We start from the raw sequence: 25,319 nt of genomic DNA on the forward strand, positions 1-25,319 counted from the left end.
AAATCCTAAAAACCATCAGGGAGTTCAGGCATTTTGAGCAGATCCTCCTTGCTTAGCTCACGCAGCAGACGTTTCTCTGCTCCAGACTTCAACGTCCCACTGTGGCCCCTGCATGGGGCACATCAACTAGGGTTCAACCACTGAAGTATCAGTATGTAAAAGCTGACAGTTACTCTTGAATTTCCTGGCCAGTTATTACTACTAAAATTTCCCCAAGCCCATATATAACAAAAAGGATGGAAAGTTAAACTTTAAAACTTGAAAGAGGAAAAAACATTTTAAGATCTTTTTAAGAACTATGTGCAAGTGGATACCTAATAACTAAAAGGAGTAGAATAATAGAAAAGGAATTTTTGTCCAGCCTTAGTTCATGGAGCATTAATTTGTGTGATTGCATAATAAATGAATTGGATTATAATGACATTGCAGAATACAATTATTAATATTCTAAGTATAGAGAAATTTTATCAATAAATACTCCAAATTGCCGTTTCCAAATGCTTTTTTGATCTTTAAAAATTCATTCAGTACTCGAAAGGGAAAGTCACTCAGTCATGTCTGACTCTTTGTGACCCCCATGGACTGTCGCCCCCAGACTCCTCTCTCCATGAAATTCTCCAGGCAAGAATACTGGAGTGGGTTGCCATTCCCTTCTCCAGGGGATCTTCCTGACTCAGGGATTGAACCCATCTCCTGCACCTAAGGCGGAGTCTTTACCATCTGAGCCACCAGGGAAGGCCCTAATGGTTAAATACACTGGGGTTTATAAAGGTGTACATCAAACATGGTTCTTTTCTCAAAGTGCTTCTAAATTGGTAGTGATGCCAGAGATGTACCTATATAACTGTATTAAATGGAAATCAAGAAGTGCCATAAGAAAACCAATCAAATGTTATGGAAATTCAGAGAAGAAAGAAACTTCTTCGAGCAAGGAGAGTTTTCACGGAGAAGGTGGAATTTGAACTGTCCTGAAGTAACTGGAATTCACATACCCTGTGATTAGGAGAATCAGCAGCTTTCCAAGTAAAGGAGAAACAAAGGGCTGTTAAGATAAAATGACCTTAATTCAGTTTGATGGCTGCATAAGGCAACTAAAGAGGATGGTGGACCATGTAACTGAACAGGCAGGGGTGACTACGACAACGTGGGTGCGGGTGGACTGGGGGTACCTCAGAATTTCAGTTGGTGACCAATTGATGGCTTAGACTATGAAGAATCTGACTGCAGCGCGGGAGACCTGGATCTGATCCCTGGGTCAGGAAGATTCCCCTGGAGAAGGAAATGGCAACCCACTCCAGTGTTCTTGTCTAGAAAATTTCATGGACAGAGGAACCTGGTGGGCTACAAGTCCATGGGGTCAAAAAGAGTGGGACATAACTGAGTGACTTAACACTTGGATTTTCAGGCTCAGATGATTAGACCTCAGTCAGACTAAATAAACGAAAAGAGTGATAGGATGGGACAAAAGGCAGAAGGGAGTTGACAGTGTTCAAGAGAGTAATCTGGCAGTAACTGACTGATGGAGTGGGAGACTAGGGAACAAAGGAACCTTCAGAACGGTGAGACTGAAATTGCTACGAGGAGAGGGGGTGATGGAGGGGGGAATATACCAGAAGATAAAAGGTATGCAATAGTAGCAGGAGATAAAAGTAGTTAAAAGTGTGCCAATGAATGATGGAGTCTGTGAATAAATAGATTAAAAATGATGATTAAAGATAGGGTGGTAGTGATAAAATTTAAATGTATTTATCATGGTCAGCTTCAATCTTGAAAAAAAGATTAAAGATTTGAGGATCTTTGGTGAGGGGATAAAATGATTCACCATAACTTTTTTTAAATGGATTTGTAGCTTTTTAAAAAAATTTCTTGGCTGCACCATGTGGCTTGTAGGATCTTAGTTCCCTGACCAGGGATTGAACCCAGGGCCCTTGGCAGTGAAAGCTCCAACCAAGTCTTAACCACTGGACCACCAGGGAATTCCCCATCGTGACTCTAACCTGGGTAGGAGGACAAAGTGTCACAGGCTGTGAGACTAGACAGGAGTGGATGGGCCAGAGATTACTGAGGATGAAAGGAAGGTGTCCTTGGAGAGAAGAATGTGAGGATGTAAAAGGAAGGAATGCTGGGGCAGAGAAAAAAACATCTTGTGCAGAACATTCTGGATCAGATGGACCTGGGTCACACTGACCCCGCCTCTTCAGTTGGTTTTGTAAACTCGGCAGTCACTGACTCAGGTCATCTCGGTCTCCTCATCTGTAAAATGACATTGTCCTCTTTTTATACAATCGTTGAGGTGAATGCGATTTTATGTACCGTCATCTCTATCCACCCCAGCCTCCACGACATATATGAAGTGTTCAATAAATAGTTCCGGCATTTTATTTTCAGAGCATTTTTTTTTAGCACTGGAGAAGCTGGCACGTACCCAGACTGAGACACAAGATTCTCATCCTGAGCAGCTAAAGCTTTAGCCTTGTAGCTACAGACAGAAAGAGGGAGTAGTTTCCTGGGTTTCACTGAACAATAGGTGGATGACTCTTACCCTGCACCATTAAATGGGCTAAAAAATTGAACACATTCTGCTATTTTTTTTTTTTTTTACATTCTTCTATTTTTAATGTAGACTCTAATCAGACAAAACCAACTGTGAAATAAAGGAAGCTCTTTGCAAGGCTGTATTGAAAGACAATTGTTCCAGATTTAGTTAGGTTAAACTCCCCACTAAAAATAAATCTAGTTACAACAGTCAATGATAAAAGTAAAACAAAACAAAAGTTGCTGTTAGATTCTAGAGCCCTAACCTTTATACAACACAATTTTACTTTATGGAAACAAAAAGTGCTCTAAGAATTATAAATCTTTTGTTTTTAATGCTTGTCCACCAGCAGTTGGGAAACTCTGCATGTCGGCCAGATCCCGACGGCTTGCTGTTTATCATTCAGTCAGTTCAGTGGCTCAGTCGTGTCCGACTCTGCAACCCCATGGACTGCAGCACACCTGGCCTCCCTGTCCATCACCAACTCCAAGAGCTTGCTGAACTCACGTCCATCAAGTCAGTGATGCCATCCAACCATCTCTGTTGTCCCTTCTCCTGCCTTCAATCTTTCCCAGCATCAGGGTCTTTACCAATGAGTCAGCTCTTCGCATCATGTGGCCAAAGTATTGGAGCTTCAGCTTCAACATCAGTCCTTCCAATGAATATTCAGGGCTGATTTCTTTTAGGATTGACTGGTTTGATTTCCTTGCAGTCCAAGGGACTCGAGAGTCTTCTCCAACACCACAGTGCAAAAGTATCAATTTCTTTGGCAGTCCGCCTTCTTTATGGTCCAATTCTCACATCCATACATGACTAATGGAAAAACCATAGCTTTTACTAGACAGACCTTTGTCAGCAAAGTAAGGTGTCTCTGCTTTTTAATATGCTGTCTAGGTTTGTCATAGCTCTTCTTCCAAGGAGCAAGTGTCTTTTAATTTCATGGCTTTAGTCACCATCTGCAGTGAGTTTGGAGCTCAAGAGAGTAAAGTCTGTCACTGTTTCCATTGTTTCCCCATCTATTTGCCATGAAGTGATGGGACAGGATGCTAAGATCTTTGTTTTTTGAATGTTAAGTTTTAAGCCAGCTTTTTCACTTTCCCTTTCATCAAAGAGACTCTAGTCCCTCTTTGCTTTCTGCCTTAAGAGTGGTGTCACTCTTTTCCATTAGCGTATCTGAGGTTATTGATATTGCTAACCTCAATAGCTTACTGTTGATGAAATAAATGAGACCATTTAAAAAATTTATTGTTATGGCTGCTCTCATGCTCCAATGGCATGAAAAATGGCAGAGCTGAGTACGTCCAGGCAGTTGTAGCAGGGACCATATGGCCTTGTATGGTTTGAACTATCTACTTCTTGGCCCTTCACAGAAAATGTTGGGAGGGTGAGAATTCTGGTGAGAATCACTGAATGTCACAGACTAGGGACGTGTCCAGGCATATATTCAGCTCTTGGTGAGTACTTAATCCAGTCGTCAGTCCAGTGAATCCTAGGGATTTGCTAGGGTCTCAAAGAGTTGGACTCGACTGAAGCAACTTAGCACATGCTGGGCAAAAACAGTGGACTCCTTTAAAAGCAGCTTGAAAAGTGAAAGTGTGAATCACTCAGCCATGTCCGACTCTTTGGGATCCCATGGGCTGTAGCTCCTTTGTCCATGGAATTCTCCAGGCAAGAATACTGGAGTGGGTAGCCATTCCCTTCTCCAGGGATCTCCCGGACCCAGAGATTGAACCCAGATCTCCAGCACTGCAGGCAGATTCTTTACCATCTGAGTCACCAGGGTCTGTTGTCCAAAAGCAGCTTAACCATGTTCAAAATTGTCAAAGGTAGTGAGGAACCTTTTCATCTAGATTTTCCCAGAACTGGGAACGCCCTAGCTATATTGTTTTGTCAATATGAGTTGAATAATCAAAATAAGTTCTAGATGATTATGTTCTTAACACAATCTAACTGCTCTCCTATTACACAGATCATTGGAATTTTCACTTTGTAACACTAGCTGGAGGTCTTCGTGATCTGTCAGTTGAGAAACCAGATGATCAGACCCATTTTTTCATTTAATTTCTCCTGTGTCTTCTATGTATCAAGTGTGGCCCTGGGTGCCAAGAACCACAGGGAGCTCAAGCTGTTTCATCTCATTTTACTGGTTAGACAACCACTCCTCCCTCCATATCCCTGACTTTGCCATAAGAAGGACTGGCAGAGGGCGGCCATAACAGCAAGGCACTTGGCCGAATGCAAAATTTCACTGCTTGGTTTTTAGAGACAGATGTGAAGTCACCATCACCCAACAACAGGTATCGACAGGGTTATGTGCATCGGCTCCAGTGGCGAGTTCTGATGCCAAGGTCACTGATCCCCTTCAAAGGAGTCTCAGGGGAAGGAAATGGCAACAACCAGCTCTGAGGGTGAAATAAGACACTTGGGTTTGTGTTTGACTCTCAAAATATGTTTAATGAAGAAATCAAGAACACACCCAGGTGAGTGAGCTCTGGTATTACGTATTTTTCTTCATGTTGCTTGTGGTTCTCAGAAATGAAAGTACACACAGAGTGAAATCCTTGGGTATGAGACCCATTCTGCCACCATTCTGTGACTAGACCAGTGATAAACAAGCAGCAGAATAAGGATTAGATAAGAGGAAAAGGAGGATTCTGGCAGGAATGCGACCAGAGGCTCCTTTTGTGTCTGTCAGAGTATTCTTCTGAACCCTCTAAATCACACTGTCACAGAGGGTGCATGTAGGTGATATTTTCATACTCTTTGGATTAATTTCACAACCAGAATGATACATTTTAGTAACTTTTGCTAGAAGTTAGGATATTTAACATTTCAAAAGCCCCAGAATATTACAAAGTATTTTGATTCCTGTACCTCTGTCAAGACACAAGAAGCCAGATTTGTATTTTAGGTGCTCACAGAACTATTTGTATAAAAATTTCAAGTGATTTAGCAGTCATACAGATTATAATGCAATACCAATTTAATATCCTCATGTACCTCTTCGCAAATGTAAGACAAAGCAGAGTTTTATAATCTTTCAATAACTTGCGCAACAACTGTGGTTTTGGTGTATCGCCAAGGTAGGATTCTTTTAAATTATAAAGGATTTTGTGTGCTTGAAATCCTAGGAAGAGAAAGAAAAATTGTTTAAATGTGATGTATTAATTCATATATTAAGAAATATAGAAATCTTACAAGTACAAAGATATACCCATTATGAGAATCTTGCAGGTACAAACCAAACAGATTTAATTACATCTATTTTATGGGCAATTAAGTATTAGGAGACAAATCTCTGAAACTTTGCCTAAAGAGTAAAGAAGTAGGAATGGGGAACTGAGCAGGAGAAATCTTGTTTGCTAGGAGGATGCTACTGGCACAGAGCTGGTGGGGGTCAGATGCTCCCACACATTCTGCAATGCACGGGACAACCCCCCACAACAAAGAATTATGTGAAATCACAAAAATTAATTAGACAAGCCTTAGAAGAAACTGTTGTTTCTTATATAAATTCTTGTCTAAGAATTAGAAGAACATGTCGATCGTGCCAAGTTTGAGAAACCCTGCTCTTGGGCAGAACTCGAACTGGAGACGCTAGTTCTCAGCTGACGAAGGCAACGGAGAGGAAGACCAGGAAAAAGAGTGAGGCTTCTGTTCTTCCGACTCAGCCACCAAGCATCTCTTCTTGTTTGGTGGGATGAGATTATTTTATTCCACACTCGAGGAGTAATTTTCTACAAATTATAGGAGCAAATATGGAGTTCCATGTTGCTTGTCTTCTATGGAACAACAGGCTTCGGTATTGTAAACCACAAAATAAAGTGACTTCCATGATAGATTCTGGAGTAGACAATTTTTTAAATCTTTGGTAGGAAAAACTCTGTGGGTGAGTATGTAGGCCTCAAAGGTTATTGTCTATTAGAGTCACTGAAGTGTTTAAAAAACTGATGTGCATGCCCCACCCCAAGCTCTACGGAAAGGAAACCTTAAGTGAATCCCTGCAGAATGTACTAAGGAATTTAGGGACGCAGCACTCCACTTGTCAAGCAAGGAATTCGACTTCAAAAACATGGGAAACCTCCCTCCTCCCACTGGATTCCTGAAAGCTAGTCCAGAAGGCTGAATAGCCATCCAAAGAGCTACAAAATCTGAGCAATGATCGTATTAACTGCTTCTCTGGAGTGCTTACTAATCAAAAGTACACGAGGTTCCGAACATCCAAATTATGTTCCCTTAACCATCTGAGTTTGGTGATTCTTGCGTCTTTTCAAGGATTTCTGAAATGTTCCTTTCGGCAAAAGCAGAGGACATTCCATACCCCTTAAATTTCCAAGTAAGTACAGGAGAGTCTGGACCCACAGATCTGCTGGGAGCCATCTGCTCGGTCAAGCTGACAAAGATAAAGGTACGTGGGTCCCAGTGTGGCCACTGTCATCCTGTGAGAAGCGTGTCCTAATTTCCTCATCTTTATTTTTTTTTTCACTTATTTTTATTAGTTGGATGCTAATTACTTTACAATATTGTAGTGGGTTTTGCCATACATTGACATGAATCAGCCATAGATTTACATGTATTCCCCATCCCGATCCCCCCTCCCACCTCCCTCTCTACCTGATCCCTCTGGGTCTTCCCAGTGCAACAGGCCCGAGCACTTGTCTCATGCATCCAACCTGGGCTGGTGATCTGTTTTACCATAGATAGTATACATGTTTCAATGTTGTTCTCTCGAAACATCCCACCCTCGCCTTCTCCCACAGAGTCCAAAAGTCTGTTCTGTACATCTGTGTCTCTTTTCTGTTTTGCATATAGGGTTATCATTGCCATCTTTCTACATTCCATATATATATGTGTTAGTATGCTGTAATGTTCTTTATCTTTCTGGCTTACTTCACTCTGTATAATGGGCTCCAGTTTCATCCATCTCATTAGAACTGATTCAAATGAGTTCTTTTTAATGTCTGAGTAATATTCCACTGTGTATATGTACCACAGCTTCCTTATCCATTCATCTGCTGATGGGCATCTAGGTTGCTTCCATGTCCTGGCTATTATAAACAGTGCTGCGATGAACATTGGGGTGCACGTGTCTCTTTCAGATCTGGTTTCCTCGGTGTGTATGCCCAGAAGTGGGATTGCTGGGTCATATGGCAGTTCTATTTCCAGTTTTTTTTAAGACATCTCCACACTGTTCTCCATAGCGGCTGTACTAGTTTGCATTCCCACCAACAGTGTAAGAGGGTTCCCTTTTCTCCACACCCTCTCCAGCATTTATTGCTTGTAGACTTTTGGATAGCAGCCATCCTGACTGGCGTGTAATGGTACCTCATTGTGGTTTTGATTTGCATTTCTCTGATAATGAGTGATGCTGAAGCATCTTTTCATGTGTTTGTTAGCCATCTGTATGTCTTCTTTGGAGAAATGTCTGTTTAGTTCTTTGGCCCATTTTTTGATTGGGTGGGTCATTTATTTTTCTGGAGTTGAGCTGCAGGAGTTGCTTGTATATTTTTGAGATTAATCCTTTATCTGTTGCTTTGTTTGCTACTATTTTCTCCCAATCTGAGGGCTGTCTTTTCACCTTGCTTATAGTTTCCTTTGTTGTGCAAAAGCTTTTAAGTGTCATTAGGTCCCATTTGTTTATTTTTGCTTTTATTTCCAATATTCTGGGAGGTCGGTCATAGAGGATCCTGCTGTGATTTATGTCGGAGAATGTTTTGCCTATGTTCTCCTCTAGGAGTTTTATAGTTTCTGGTCTTATATTTAGATCTTTAATCCATTTTGAGTTTATTTTTGTGTATGGTGTTAGAAAGTGTTCTAGTTTCATTCTTTTACAAGTGGTTGACCAGTTTTCCCACCACCACTTGTTAAAGAGGTTGTCTTTTTTCCATTGTATATCCTTGCCTCCTTTGTCAAAGATAAGGTGTCTATAGGTTCATGGATTTATCTCTGAGCTTTCTATTCTGTTCAATTGATCTATATTTCTGTCTTTGTGCCACTACCATACTGTCTTGATGACTGTGGCTTTGTAGTATAGTCTGAAGTCAGGCAGGTTGATTCCTCCAGTTCCATTCTTCTTTCTCAAGATTACTTTGGCTATCCGAGGTTTTTTGTATTTCCATACAAATTGTGAAATTATTTGTTCTAGTTCTGTGAAAAATACCATTGGTAGCTTAATAGGGATTGCATTGAATCTATAGATTGCTTTGGGTAGGATAGCCATTTTGACAATATTGATTCTTCCAATCCATGAACACAGTATGTTTCTCCATCTGTCTGTGTCCTCTTTGATTTCTTTCATCAGTGTTTTATAATTTTCTATGTATAGGTCTTTTGTTTCTTTAGGTAGATATACTCCTAAGTATTTTATTCTTTTTTTTGCAATGGTGAATGGTATTGTTTCCTTAATTTCTCTTTCTGTTTTCTCATTGTTAGTGTATCATAAGAGACTAATACCAGCAGCTCTATGCCAATGAAATGGACAACTTGGAAGAAATGGACAAATTCTTAGAAAAGTATAACTTTCCAAAACTGAACCAGAAAGAAATAGAAGATCTTAACAGACCCATCACAAGCAAGGAAATCGAAACTGTAATCAGAAATCTTCCAGCAAACAAAAGCCCAGGACCAGATGGCTTCACAGCTGAATTCTACCAAAAATTTAGAGAAGAGCTAACACCTATCTTACTCAAACTCTTCCAGAAAATTGCAGAAGAAGTTAAACTTCCAAACTCATTCTATGAGGCCACCATCACCCTAATTCCAAAACCAGACGAAGATGCCACAAAAAAAGAAAACTACAGGCCAATATCACTGATGAACATAGATGCAAAAATCCTTAACAAAATTCTAGCAAACAGAATCCAACAATATATTAAAAAAATGATACACCATGACCAAGTGGGCTTTATCCCAGGAATGCAAGGATTCTTTAATATCCACAAATCAATCAATGTAATACACCACATTAACAAATTGAAAGATAAAAACCATATGATTATCTCAATAGATGCAGAGAAAGCCTTTGACAAAATTCAACACCCATTTATGATTAAAACTCTCCAGAAATCAGGAATAGAAGGAACATACCTCAACATAATAAAAGCTATATATGACAAACCCACAGCAAGCATTACCCTCAATGGTGAAAAATTGAAAGCATTTCCCCTAAAATCAGGAACAAGACAAGGGTGCCCACTCTCACCACTACTATTCAACATAGTTTTGGAAGTTTTGGCCACAGCAATCAGAGCAGAAAAGAGAAGTAAAAGGAATCCAGATAGGAAAAGAAGAAGTGAAACTCTCGCTGTTTGCAGATGACATGGTCCTCTACATAGAAAACCCTAAAGACTCTACCAGAAAATTACTAGAGCTAATCAACGAATATAGTAAAGTTTCCTCATCTTTAAAATGGAGCTGACAATGCCAGATCTAATGATGCTAAGGAGGTTGACTAACAATAGAAAACACCAGGACAGAAAATAATGGGATGGGAAAGCCCCATTGCTCTACAAATGCAGCCATCCTGGGCAGGGGATGGGAGCTAACATTTATTTAGTTCCTTATAAAGACCAATGGTAGACACGGGTACAAGGTATATTAAATGAAGAAATCCATCAATTCCATACAATTAATTCACTTCCCTGCCCGACTCCCTAAACACATCTGTTCTATAAATATGCTTTAAAAATACTCACATTTTCACTCATGGTAGTGGCTTTAGATGCAGAACTACTCTTCCTGTTTGTGGAATATAAAAAAGAACATTTACTACATTATTGCTTCCAATTCTAAAATACATATCCTCTTTCAGTTAATGTTACCTCCATACATTTTTCTCAACAGGAAGAAGAACATATATCTTAGCCAGGTATAAAAAGCCCAGCACTCCTAACTGAATTTCTTATATTTATAGATGATATTCACAGAGGAAAGCATGCAACAATATATCAGTATGTGTGAAGCCCTGTGAATCTACTTGTAGCCTCAGGCTAGATACTAACAAAGTTTGCAGAAATATGCAAACCACAGACTTACTAACTTTTAACTCACCAACTCATCAAGATTTAACATTTTGAAAGCTTGATCATTACAACCTCAAATTTCATTTTTTCCATGGAAAAAAAGTTTTACACAGTGACTATGGTTTCAGTTATCTGTTATGGGCTGCACTGTATTCCCACCAAATACTCATAGGTTCAAGTCCCAATTCCCTCCAGTACCTCAGAATGTGACTGTACTTGGAGACAGGGTCTTTAAAAAGGTAATTAAATTAACTAAACTAATTAGAGTGGGCCCTAATCCAATATGGCTGATATCCTTATAAGAAGAGGAAATTTAGACATAAACATGGATGGAGGGAAGACCATGTGAACACAGGGACAGCATCATATTTAAGTCAAGGAAAGAGGTCTGGGTTTCTAGATCCCAGAACTATGAGACAATAAATTTCTATTGTTTAAGTCACCAGTCTATGGCACTTTTAAGGCAGCTCTAGCAGGCTAATGCAACATCCAATTCATTATCCAACACATTTTGAGGGAGATGGACTTGACAAATAGGAGACGTATCTAGGAATAAAGATATTTTCTCCCAGATTACTTCCTGAGTTAATAGACACACTGTGATTCAATGAAAGATAATAACCTCTCTCACCATAGTGTGGTCAGCCTTTCTCCATATATAAGATGATGTCTCTCCTCTGTTCATAACCCTCCCTACAATTACTTTCCATCTTAATAAAAGCAGGAATCTTCACAATTGCCTGGGGTTTGTGGCTATATCATCAGGCTACTCTGCTTTCCTAAGGTCACCCAGAAACTAACTATGGCTAGCCCTGCTAACTCGGACCTCACCCTGGACTTGCCCTGGGATGCTATGGGACTCAAAGACCAGCGTTGAGGAGCAAGTCTAGGCACAGAAAATCAATGGTGGCAGAGAAGAGAAGAATGCCCATACGCTCCAGGTTGGGCCTGCCATTTCCATTCATACAAGGAGGACAGTGACAAACCAGCTGCACATAAACTGGAGACTGTGGTGATCTCATACAGATCTCACGCACCAATGACTCCTCATTTTCTAACTCTAGTTAAGAAGAGTGAAAGTGCTATTCGCTCCGTTGTGTCTGATTCTTTGCGACCCCATGGACTGTAGCTCACCAGGCTCCTCTGTCCGTGGAATTCTCCATATAAGAATACTGGAGTGGGTTGCTGTTCTTTTCTTGCAGGGATCTGACCCAGGGATCAAACCTGGGTCTTCTGTATTGCAGGCAGATTCTTTACTGTCTGAGGCACCAGGGAAGCCCTGGTTAACTCCAGTCAAGATGCTTCCTCAATCCCACATTCATGTGCTCAGCTAGTCACTAATTATCTCTACTTGGAAGTATAATAAACATCTCAAATATTAAAATTCCAAAGCACTCCTGAGGTCTCCACCTACCCTCAACCCTACTCCCCAACATACTCCTCCCAAAACCTTACACACTTCAGTAAACTTTTCACACTTCATCCTTCCAAAGCCTTGAAGCCATCTCTGATTTCTTTCTTCTTCTCAGAGTCCACATTCAATCAGCATATTGTTCAAAATAGATTCAGAATAGATTTACCAACTTATCACAGACTTGTCTAACTCAATGAAACTATGAGCCATGCCGTGTGGGGCCACCCAAGATGGACGGGTCATGGTGGAGAGGTCTGACAGAATGTGGTCCGCTGGAGAAGGAAATGGCAAACCACTTCAGTATTCTTGCCTTGAGACCCCATGAACAGTATGAAAAGACAAAAAGATATGGTACTGAAAGATGAACTCCCCAGATCAGTAGGTGCCCAATATGCTACTGGAGATCAGTGGAGAAATAACTCCAGAAAGAATGAAGAGACAGAGCCAAAGCAAAAACAACACCCAGTTGTGGATGTGACTGGTGATGGAGGTAAAGTCTGATGCTGTGAAGAGCAATATTGCACAGGAACCTGGAATGTTAGGTCCATGAATGAAGGTTAAATGGAAGTGGTCAAACAGGAGATGGCAAGAGTGAACACTGACATTTTAAGAATCAGTGAACTAAAATGAACTGGAATGGGTGAATTTAACTAAGATGACCATTATATCTAGTTCTGTGGGCAAGAATCCCTTAGAAGAAATGGAGTAGTCATCATAGTCAACAAAAGAGTCTGAAATGCAGCACTTGGATGCAATCTCAAAAACAACAGAATAATCACTGTTCATTTCCAAGGCAAACCATTCAATATCACAATAATCCAAGTCTATGCCCCAACCAGTAATGCTGAAGAAGCTGAAGTTGAACAGTTCTATGAAGACCTACAAGACCTTCTGGAACTAACACCCCCAAAAGATGTCCTTTTCATTATAGGGGACTGGAATGCAAAAGTAAGAAGTCAAGAGATACCTGAAGTAACAGGCAATTTTGTCCTTGGAGTACAAAATGAAGCAGGGCAAAGGCTAATAGGGTTTTGCCAAGAGAACGCACTGGTCATAGCAAACACCCTCTTCCAACAACACAAGAGAAGACTACACATGGACATCACCAGATCGTCAACACCAAAATCAGCTTGATTATATTCTTTGCAGCCAAAGATGGAGAAGCTCTATACAGTCAGCAAAAACAAGACTGGGAGCTGACTATGGCTCAGATCATGAACTCCTTATTGCCAAATTCAGACTTAAATTGGAAACAGTAGGGAAAACCACTAGACCATTCAGGTATGACCCAAATCAAATCCCTTAATTATTATTATATAATTATATAGTGGAAGTGACAAACAGATTCAAGGGATTAGATCTGATAGAGTGCCTGAAGAACTGTGGACAGAGGTTCATGACATTGTACAGGAGGCAGTGATCAAGACCACCCCCAAGAAAAAGAAATGCAAAAAGGCAAAATGATTGTCTGAGGAGGCCTTACAAATAGCTGTGAAAAGAAGAGAAGCTAAAGGCAAAGGAGAAAAGGAAAGATATACCCATTTGAATGCCGAGTTCCAAAGAATAGTAAGGAGAGATAAGAAAGCCTTTCCCAGTGATCAATGCAAAAAAGTAGAGAAAAATAATAGAATGGGAAAGACAGGAGATCTCCTCAAGAAAATTAGAGATACCAAGGGAACATTTCATGCAAAGATGGGCATAATAAAGGACAGAGACGTTATGAACCTAACAGAAGCAGAAGATATTAAGAAGTGGCAACAATACACAGAAGAACTACACAAAAAATATCTTCATGACCCAGATAACCCTGGTGGTGTGATCACCCACCTAGAGCCAGACATTCTGGAATGTGAAGTCAAGTGGGCCTTAGGAAGCAGCACTACCAACAAAGCTAGTGAAGGTGATGGATTCCAGCTAAGCTATTTCAAATCCTAAAAGATGATGCTGTGAAAGTGCTGTACTCAATATTCCACAAATTTAAAAAACTTAGCAGTGGCCACAGGACTGGAAAAGGTCACTTTCATTCCAAAGATGGGCAATGCCAAAGAATGTTCAAACTACTGCACAACTGCACTCATCTCACACACTAGTAACGTAATGCTCAAAATTCCCCAAGCCAGGCTTCAACAGTATGTGAACTGTGAAATTCCAGATGTTCAACCTGGATTTAGAAAAGGCAGAGGAACCAGAGATCAAATTGCCAACATCCGTTGGGTCATTGAAAAAGCAAGAGAGTTCCAGAAAAACATCTATTTCTGCTTTATTGACTACTCCAAAGCCTTTGACTGTGTGGATCACAACAGACTGTGGAAAATTCTTAAAGAGATGGGAATACCAGACCACCTGACCTGCCCCCTGAGAAATCTGTATGCAAGTCAAGAAGCAACAGTTAGAACTGGATATGGAACAACAGACTGGTTCCAAATCGGGAAAGGAGTACGTCAAGGCTGTATATTGTCACCCTGCTTTTTTAACTTATATGCAGAGTACATCACACGAAATGCTGGGCTGGATGAAGCACAAGCTGGAATCAAGATTGTGCGACATCACCCTTATGGCAGAAAGTGAAGAAGAACTAAAGAGCCTCTTGATGAAACTGAAGGAGGAGAGTGAAAAAGCTGGCTTAAAACTCAACATTCAGAAAACTAAGATCATGGCATCCAATCACTTCATGGCAAATAGGGAAACAATAGAAACAGTGAAAGACTTTATTTTTTGGGGCCCCAAAATCACTACAGATGGTGACAGCAGGCATGAAATTAAAAGATGCTCCTTGGAAGAAAAGCTATGATCAACCTAGACAGCATTTTAAAAAGCAGAGAGATTACTTTGCCAACAAAGGTCCGTATAGTCAAAGGTATGGTTTTTCCAGTAATGTATGGATGTGAGAATTGGACCATAAAGGTGAGCACCAAAGAATTGATGTTTTTGCACTGTGGTGCTGGAGAAGACTCTCGAGAGTTCCTTGGACTACAAGGAGATCCAACCAGTCCATCCTAAAGGAAATCAGTCCTGAATATTCATTGGAAGGACTGATGTTGAAGCTGAAACTCCAATAGTTTGGCCACCTGATGGGAAGAACTGACTCACTGGACAAGACCCCGATGCTGGGAGGGATTGGGGGCAGGAGGAGAAGGGGACGACAGAGGATGAGATGGTTTGATGGCATCACTGACTTGATGGACATGAGTTTGAGTAAGCTTGGGGAGTTGGTGATGGACAGGGAAGCCTGGCGTGCTGCAATCTATGGGGTCGCAAAGAGTCAGACATGACTGAATTACTGAACTGACTGTCACTTCTCAACATTGTCGACACCATCATTTTGGGAGTATCCGCCATCTTCTCTCGTCTAGATTATTTAGTAATTAACTAATTGGTCTCTCTGCTTCCTCCACCCTTTGTCAACTTTACAGTTTATTCTCAACAGAGCAGCCAATGTGAGTTTTAAGAATTAAGTACGAAGATGCCACCTGTCTGCTCAAGGTTCTCCAATGATGTCCCATCTTACTCAGAGCCAAAGCCAAACTTCTGCTGGGAAGAGGTTGTGTGTAATTTGTCATCTGCCCCCACTACACTACTGTGCTCACTCATGTCTTCCTCAAGTTGTTCTCACTCTGCTCCAACCACACTGATCCCCTTATTGTTCCTCAGATACTCCAGGCATGCCCAGCCTTTCCCCTTGTTCTCTCCTTTCTGCTTGAACACGCGTCTCATGGTTACCTGCATGACTCCCTCCCTCCTTCGAACCCTTCTCAAATGTCCCCTCATCAGCGAGGCCCTCCCTAACCACCTATTGACAAGGATAATCTGCCCTCTGCATTCTCTGTTCGCTTGCTGCTTTATTTTTCTCCATTATACTTATCACAATCTCACATACTGTTAAGCTCATGTACTTGTTCACTTTCCACCATCCTCCACTAGAATGTAACTCCATGGGACAGAGGGGTTTCTTGGTCTGTTCTGTTCACTGCTGTGTTACCAGTCCCTAGGACGGGGTTGGACACATAATTGGCATCCAACTAAATGTTAAATTTAGTGCTAAAGAAAATTTTATTTGAACACTTTAAATTTAGGGAAACATAGGAAAAAAAAAGATTTTTTCAAGTAGTACTGGGCAAATGCTTAAGAAGTCAAATTAGTGACACTATTTCTTCTCTGGTGGCTCAGACGGTAAACAATCCGCTGCAGTGCGGGAGGCCTGAGTTTGATCCCTGGGTTGGGAAGATCCCCTGGAGGAGGGCATGGCAACCCACTCCAGTATTCTTGCCTGGATAATCCCATGGACAGAGGAGCCTGGCGGGCCACAGTCCAAGGGGTCGCAAAGAGTCAGACATGACTGAATGACTAAGCACAGCACAGTTCTCTTCTAGATGATTAAGCATCACTGATAAGTAGGCATGAGGTGGGCTGTGTTCCTTGATGAATCCAAGTCACTGCCCAAAGAATTAAACCCTCACAAATAACCCAGCTTCCCACTTTTGAATTTAAACGGATGATTAACAAAAAAGCAGTTGATGTGGGGGAAAGCATGCATTAAGAAAGTATACTTACTGGAAAGATGTTTCTTCTACAAAAGAATAAGTAAATATCATTAATGTAAGAATAGGGTATGATACAGATTCATATAAAAATGAGTTTGGAATTAATTCCTTGTTTTCAATTTTGATTCTCACTTGCTGACATTTATACCTTCTAAATGGAGGGTAGGCAAACTTTTTCTGTAAAGGCCCACAAGGTAAATATTTTAGGCTTTGTAGGCAAAGAGGTACAATCAAGGATATTAAGTAGGTATTAACATAACAAAAGAGAAAACAAATTTCCAAAAATTTTTATCAATGAATTAAGAAGTCATAATATAACTGAATCACTTAGCTGTAAACCTGAAACTAATGTAACATTGTTGATCGACTGTACTCCAATATAAGATGAAAAGTTAAAAAAAAAAAAAAAAAAGACATGTGCATTTTTTTTTGCCAAGCACTTACAGATTTTTTTTTCAAGTAACTTTCAATAAACCCACTGAAATAAAAACATAATAATCAAAATCTAGTAATACAGGTCTACTAATTAGAAGCATGGAATTATTTTGGGGGGATATTTTTCTTAATTGGTGTTCAACAGTAGTTCCCTGTTATCAGATAGATTGTAAAGTTTATTTCCAAAAAGTATTCTTAGCTTGTGGTCCATAGAAAAATCAAGTGGCAGACCAGATCTGGTCCATGAGTCACAGTTCACCAACCCCTTCTGAAATGCAAGTTCAAGAAAACAACTCTCCTAGAGAGGTTTTCTGCTAGACGAAAATGAGAGTAACATTTCTAGCTAATGAATTAGTAATATTCATATAAAAATCTTCAAGTAATTCATTATTTTAAGAAAAACTGTTTACCAAATCTTTAATAAAAACACTCGGACAGACATTCTTTGCAGGTAGAGGTGAGAGATGACAAGAATTTTAATGAATAATCTAATCTGTCTGTACTTCCATGGATGACCAGCAGGGGGACCAGCAGCCAGATTACATTACACTGGACTGGACTGAAACACCACACAAAAGAACAGCTACTTATTAACTCACAGAGCAGTTATTTTTAATAATAGGGAATATCCCTGAAACCACATTTATGAAAACATTTTACAATACATATTTATAGGTATCATTAGAAACTCCCTTTAAATTTAAATTTTATTTTGGTATAAAAAAATGTTTAAACCTAATTTCCAAAAGTAGTGTTCACCATAAAATGGCTAGGAGTAAAGAAAGGCATTAATAGAATAAAGCACATAAAAATCTCATCCATTTACCTCAAACTTACTGTATCACCAAATAGGAGCTCCAAGAGACCTAAACCCGAAGAAATCAAAACCTCAGAAGCAACTATAATACTATAGGTTTCTAGTTTTTACTGAACAATTCTCTTCTAAATACATTTGGGCTAAACGTGACATTTAACATTCCGTGGTTCTACACTGATAGAACATTTCACAGATTTATTCCAATGAAATTTTTATCATAAAACTAGAAATTAATTTACATCTTAAGAAGCACAATTCCTAACTTAAAAGGATCTTAAATAGATGAACATGTGCTATCAATGCCCACCCCCGCTGCATCTCTTGGTGTCGCTGCCCTATGCCACTCCAGGGAGCCTCTCACGGATTCTGTGGTGTTTCCTGAAATGTTGCGATGAGACAGCTCTATCTTTTCCTACCTATGTTTGCCACGATGCTTCATGACTCACCAGAGTGTCAGCTTGAATATTTCCTACTGCAGGAAAGTTAAACAAATATGTTCTCCAGAGTTTGTTAGAACCTCTTAGAAGAATCAGTGTCTCGAAGAAAACTTAATGCGCGCAGAAGTTTTCTAGCAAAGAGGGAAATTCACTTACTTGAAAAGTAGCCTTTCCGCTGAGCGTAGCACACGCCAAGGCCACAGACGGAAATCACTAAGGCCACAATGACCACAGCTGCTATGATGCCACTTATGTTGAGATCATCTGGAATGCAAAAGAATCCACGCATGAACTCGTGTCAAAAAGATGGACAGATGTAGTCATTCAGTTGCAAAAGCTCAAAAAGCTCCCCTTTGTAGACACACCAAAAACAACAGATAGTTTCATGCTCTTTAAGTCTGGTCAACTAACTCACTTACAGGACATGGTTCAAAACTGGCTGGAAATATTAACAGAGCTAAGTTTTATAAGAACCTTTTATATTTGAAAAAGTTCTATGATCCAGAAATAAAATACAAATATATGGCATTCTCCAGCAGGCATTTGGAGACACAATAATCCATATGATTAAATATCAGGTTACAAGTGAACTTTAAAGTTCAGTGAGTTCAAGTATTCTCAACACTACCCACCTTATACCTGACTAAATAGAAAATGTAGTAACACGTATGAAAATAGTGTGTTCTTTCTTTAAAAAAAAAAAAAAAGCCACGATAAAAGGAGGGGATCATTATTTGGGCGGAGAGGAAAGGAACCACATGATCCGTGTGAAGTAGCCTTTTCTGGGGCTGTACAGTGAAGCGGCCTGGGAGTAACCAGCAAACCTGTGATTCACTTTCTTCTCCACTTTACAAAGCATTGATTTAGAGCAGTCAACAGATCTGGTTTTGGTGACAAGTTCTTGGTGAGAATTCAAAAAGAAAACTGGAAATCAGGAATTATGTATTTCCAAAGATGTGAATTCCAAATCAAGAGTGTGAAACATCTAGGATTAAGGGATGAGCCTTAAACAAAGTAATTCTGACATCTGAGTCAGCTTATACCAGAAAGTGTAGGTATGTGGAAATCATGTTCAAATTAAAGTGATGCTTCCAGGACTGCAAGGAGATCCAACCAGTCCATCCTAAAGGAGATCAGTCCTGAATGTTCATTGGAAGGATGATGCTGTGTTCTGCCCGTAGTCCGAATCCCCGGTCGGGAAACAAGACTCCTCGAAACAATGCAACTCACAATAGGGGAATTTATTACTGACTCGAGCCAGGGCCTCCCGCCCTCACCAGGTGTGTGAGGGCGAAAGGCCCCGAGCCCCAGTTCTCTCCGGTATTTATTAGGTCAAAACAAGCAGCAGGTAGTTGGCGCAATCGGATTGGTTACACAGTGGGTAGTTGGCGTAAGCGGATTGGTTACACAGTTGCAAGGTAATTTTTGTTGGCCCTACGTGGGGCTTTCAGCTTTCCCCTGATAGGTTCCCTTTCTTCTGGCTAGGCATATGTTGATTGGCTGGCTCCAGGAGGCCTGATAATTATGTTACCCCAGGAAACCAGGCCTACTCCTAATCTAGGCTGCCTGCCATGGCGTTAGCCGTGACAGCCTCACAGCTGAAGCTGAAACTCCAAATTTTGGCCACTTGATGCGAAGAACTGACTCACTGGAAAAGACCCTGATGCTGGGAAAGATTGAAGACAGAAAGGGAAGGGGACGACAGAGGATGAGACAGTTGGACCGACTCGATGGATACGAGTTCTGGGAGTTGGTGATGGACAGAGAAGCCTGGCGTGCTGCGATTCATGGGGTCGCAAAGAGTCAGAACTGAACTGAACTGAACTAGGAAAACATAAAATTCTAAATTTTATGTATTTATTTACTGCATGCTAGGAAAAAACCAACTAGTATGTCAAAACTATGACTTCATAGATAATACTTCTTAAGATGAGGCTAAATTAGATATTGACATTAAATACGAGCATTTAAAGAAAAGAAAAAGGATGCATTTTTCTAACAACTCTAAAGCAGCACTGAGAGGGATATTTTCTGATAATTTAAGCAAATGCTCATGTCTGACTATAAACATTTAACTTGTGAGTCAGTTAGGTGGATAGTATGTATACCTGAAATTCAAAAAGAACTGTAATTCAAACTTATGGAAATTAAGAGTATACTCCTGAACATCTTTACTTTAGGATATCCTGAAGTCTAGTAAGAATATGGTTTCTTTCAAAAAAAAATGATGCTAAGAGTTAACTGTACACAGACAGTATGAATTACAATCTGCAATCTGCATACCTCAAAAGCACTGAATAAATGGACTTCTGACCCCACAAAGCTGAAGACAAGTTCCTGAATCAGGGGGAGCCCTCAGTACTCTGCTTTCGGATGCAGCCCTCCGGAGTGACCTTTAATCCTGCAGCTGCCATCTCCAGCTCATCCCTCTCTATTGCACAACTGTTTTCAAACCAATGACTTTCATACAAGAAAGAATTAAAACATTTTATTACAAATAAGACCAAAAAAAATTATCATGCTCACTCTGAAACCCATGTAGTCTGAAAAGATTCTTGAAGCTGAATTTTACTGGACTTTAAGAAGCTTATTTTATGTAATTTATATGAGTTATGTTTTACAGCAAACTAGATCCATAACTATATTCAACATGTCTTGGGAGTTCCCAGCTGGCCTAGTGGTTAGGACTTGGTGCTGTCACTGCTGTGTCCCAGGTTCAGTCTCTGGTTGGGAAACTGAGATCCTGCAAGCCACACGGCACAGTTGAAAGACCCCAAAAAACAGCAAAAAAAGTCTCTTTAGTCTGCAATAAGTATAAACATAGTATTTTGGGGGACTGAAAAAACTAACAATTAAAATAGCCAATAATTAACAGTGCTCATAATACATCAAAGCGATCCTAACACCTTTGAATATTATTTTAATCTTCATACCAACCTTATGAGGACAGTATTTCACTATTTCCATTTTGGGGAGACTGAGGCACAGAAGTTAATTAACTTGTTCAAAAGCATGCAGTTCATAAGTGGCAAAGCTGGAATTCAAATCCCTATTCTCAATCCTTGACCCCAAACACTTAACAAGACTCTGAGCTTTTGTTTGAAAGAGGATTGCTCAGCTGAGCATATTATTTCAATAATTATTCAAAAATCTGTAAAATATAATGATAAATATCCTTGGCTTGTTTGGAGGTGGATTAAAACAGCATCTTTGCTTTTTTTGTGACATTATGTCAAGCTGACTTTAAACATTCCCTCTGGTTTATCCTTCACATGGCTTAGCCCTTAACCTATCTCTTGGTCTCTCCACCCTTAAATAACTGCACATTCTAACTGCAAACGCTTTGTTCCTCCCAATATTTCGTGCTTACCTACTTGCATTCGTTTCCCAGGACACCTGCGATGTCCAACAGAATTACGGGCTTCACAGGAATATTCTCCACTGTCCAGTTTTGAAACAGTATTAAATTGCTATCCGTGGAAGAAAAAAATATATCTTTAAGCAATAACTCCATCAGTAGACTCCTAAAAGAACCTCATGTAATATATGTGCCCAGAAACAGCCAGGGTTCTGACCTCTTTGAGGCCTTTTCCTCTCTCTTCTCTACTCCCTGCAGCATCCCTCCTCTTTCTGCATCCTTCAACAGGGTGGGACAGAAAGCTTTCTCCTGTGCACTCACTTTGCGGAATCATCAGTCCCAAGAACCAGACTCCTTTAGTGATGTTCACCATGAACTCAAAGCCAAGGTTTATGTGCAAACAACAAGTTAGACTGAAGCCAAAAGTGATCTCCCAGCGCATGATAACGCGATTCAAAGGAAGCCGCTGTCATCCACACACTGGAGTCTTTGGCTCATTTCTCAGGAAATAGCCCATCGTGGCTATGCCCTGCTGCACCCCTTTGACATCACAGATACTTCAAGGGTTGGGGTTGAGGAAAGCAAATCTATATCATTTCAGACTTGCCTTGGGGCTTTTCATCACCTGCTCTGAGAAAAAATAAATTTGCAAAGTAAATATAGCCAAGTGTGACAGCAGGTTTGCGGCCGAGTTTCTTAGTGTAAAATCACTCGGGCCTGCTGACTGAGGCTGCTGACTCTGAAAGGGCCAGGGTGTCCTTCCTTATTGAGCAAGCACACCCACTGATACGCTGATCCTTCAGTCTCTTTACCGAGATGCTTTACTAGTCACCAGAAGATCTAGTTTTTAAATGTTACTGTGCACTGCAGACTCAAGGGAGGAAAAGAAACATTATACTCTCCTCTTAAAATTCATTAAAATTTTTATTACCATGCCTTCAAAACTTTCCCACAACGATTGTGGCAGTGATCCTGCATGGCTAAAAATGCAGCATTTTTAAACTGAAGCACTACTCTGAATGAAAAAAAAAAAAAAGGCTTCAGATTTAATGATCTTCTTTTACTCCCACCTCGACCCTAAAAAGTCAGAGACAAGACAGTAAAATATCTTTATTTGTAAATGTCATTAACTTGAAAGAGCTTTTTTAAAAAATAGGTTTCCATCAATATTCCTTAGAAAAGCTTTTTGATCCATCAATCTGGACTAAAGCTAAAGTATTAGATCGTCAAGTCACAGAGGTTTTGATGAACGAGTCGTGGCAGAGTTTAATGACAGACATCCTATCACAGGTTGGCAATAGGCACAGTTCTCACATGGCTGGCACCGAGGTCAGGACATCCCCAAGTGTGATGTTTTTTAAAAGTTTTTATTATAGTACAGGTGATTTACAATGTTGTGCTAGTCTCTGGCGTTCAATTATACATACATATAAATCTCTATCTTTTTTAGAATCGTTTCCCTCATAGTTGATTACAAGATGTTGAACACAGTTCCCTGTGCTATACAGTAGGACATTGTTGTTTATCTATTTTATGTATAGTAGCTTTGTATCTGCTGATCCCAAACTCCTAATTTATCCTTCCCTGTCCCCTTTGGTAACCATAAGTTCCCTTTCTATCTCTGTGAGTCTGCTTCTGTTTTGTAAATAAGTTCATTTGTATCATGTTTTAGATTCCACATATGATGGAATAAATGATGTCATATGATATTTGTCTTTGATTTATTTCACTTAGTACGATAATCTCTATGTCCATCCATGTTGTTGCAAATGGCATTATTTCACACACACACGTATATATACACACATCACGTCTACTTTATCCATTCATCTGTTGATGGACATTTTGGTTGCTTCTACATTTTGATTACTGTAAACAGTGCTTTATAAACATTGAGGGGCATGTGTCTTTTCAAATTAGTTTTCTCCGGAAAACTATATGCCCCATGACATTGCTGGGTCATATGGTAGCTCTATTTTTAGTTTTTTAAGGAATCTCCATACTGTTTTCCATAGTGAAGGAACCAATTTACATTTCCACCAATGGTGTAGGAGAATTCCCTTTCCCAAGAGAGTTTTTGTGCATTTCCCTGATATTATAAATACGAGACAGCACTTAATACCTTTCCAGGCCTGATCCATCATCATGACTGCATCTCAGCGTGCCTCAGGCCCTGGGTGCCAAGCCTTGTGTGCCCAGCTCCCCAGTTCTCTCCTCTCATCCCCTATGGCAGTGTTTTCCCTCACTTCTCTGCGTGAGTGGCTCCATCCTTCCTGCTCCCCTTTCCTCTCTCTACTTAATAAGCAACGGTATCAGCCCTCTACTCACATTAGTTTAGTTCTAATAATTTTTTCCCCAAATGCAAGACAGTTACTAGGCCAATGCTTAAAATGACCTTACCAGAGTTCCAGATTTTGGATTCATTGTGTATGAGCTGTTGGTGATCTGGGAGCCCAGTTTTGGATTCTCTAACAGAGGGACGCCGTTCTTAAACCACGTGTATTCAGGAGCTGGGTTGCCTTCTTTGTCCTGACATCGCAGCTCCACCACAGTTCCACGCAGAGCAGAACTGGGTACTTCACATGATGGGACTGCCGGAGCCACTGAAGGTTGGAAATCAAACAGCATTGGTTATTTACAAGCTGAACAAGTATACTAACAACCTGGTAAAGATGGACTTACTGGCCATCTGTGATAGAGACTGGCTATTATTCAAGAGACCCACTTCCTTTCTTCACTAGCACGCAGCCAGGCCACACTTGCCAGACCCCTTGCAGCCAGATGGGGTCACATGCATGAGTTCTAGCCAATGGAATACATGCTATTCCCAGTCTTGACCTAGAAAAACTTCCCGTATGATTCTCCATTCCTTCCTTCCTTCTAAAACGGAGCAGGACCCTATGGTCCTTGCTCCCGCCCCCATCCCCCCTCCCCGTGTCCTCTGCCGGCACTTTTTTTTTAATTGAAGGATAATTGCTCTACAATATTGGTTTGATTTTTGCCACACATCAACACTGGGGCTTCCCGGGTAGCGCTAGTGGTGAAGAACTCGTCTGCCAATGCAGGAGAAGTTAGAGACACTGGTTCCATCCCTGAGTCGGGAAGATCCCCTGGAGGAGGACAAGGCAATCCACTCCAGTATTCTTGCCTGGAGAATCCCCTGGACAGAGGAGCCTGGTGGGCTACAGTCCATGGGGTCACAAACAGTTGGACATGACCGAAGTGACTTAGCACGCATGCATACATCAACATGAAATAGCCGTAAGTATACATATGTCCCCTCCCTCTAGGTTGTCACAGAGCCCCAGTTTGAGTTACCTGAATCATACACTCTGCCTGCCTTTTGTCTGTGGAAAAAATTTAGTCAAAGAGTAAGTTTAATCAGAGAAGTGAGAAAATGCAGAAACAGAGGAAAACAGTCAAAAGAGACCAAATAATAATAGGTTAGTCATTAAGCATAGTCAAGGACCTTCAGTTTCTTTTGAGGGGCTATAGATAATATTCTGAGCCATATCCTGTCTTATAGATATGGAAACCCCAGATGGAGAAGCTAACTCATGATGCCCAGGCTGTAGCTGCCACAATTCTCAGAACTGGCCTCAAAGAAATGGAAACAAACTATCCTGGAACTGGAGATTGTACCTGAAAAAGATGTTGCTGATCAGACCACCAATGACCAATCTCAAGATGACTGTCAGAGCTGAATGTGCTGTTTCTGCACGTAACACCCTCCTCTGTCTATAAAAGCTCTTACCCCTTG

General features: G+C 40.5%; 1 protein-coding gene across 1 annotated transcript in view; it reads right to left on the reverse strand.

Annotated features, from left to right (window-relative positions):
* Window positions 1–4,963: 4,963 nt before the first annotated feature.
* The window catches only part of JAM2 (junctional adhesion molecule 2), an 82,413-nt gene continuing 62,057 nt past the window's right edge, over window positions 4,964–25,319 (reverse strand). The window contains exons 5-10 of the mRNA XM_061134394.1: window positions 23,960–24,162; window positions 21,572–21,671; window positions 18,358–18,465; window positions 16,523–16,538; window positions 10,231–10,273; window positions 4,964–5,663 (exon numbers count right to left, since the gene is read on the reverse strand). Coding sequence (XP_060990377.1) covers window positions 5,631–5,663; window positions 10,231–10,273; window positions 16,523–16,538; window positions 18,358–18,465; window positions 21,572–21,671; window positions 23,960–24,162 — 503 coding nt within the window. The 3' untranslated portion in view covers window positions 4,964–5,630. The remainder of the gene's footprint in view (window positions 5,664–10,230; window positions 10,274–16,522; window positions 16,539–18,357; window positions 18,466–21,571; window positions 21,672–23,959; window positions 24,163–25,319) is intronic.

The sequence above is a fragment of the Dama dama genome, chromosome 31, assembly GCF_033118175.1.
Source record: "Dama dama isolate Ldn47 chromosome 31, ASM3311817v1, whole genome shotgun sequence".
Taxonomy (NCBI): domain Eukaryota; kingdom Metazoa; phylum Chordata; class Mammalia; order Artiodactyla; family Cervidae; genus Dama; species Dama dama.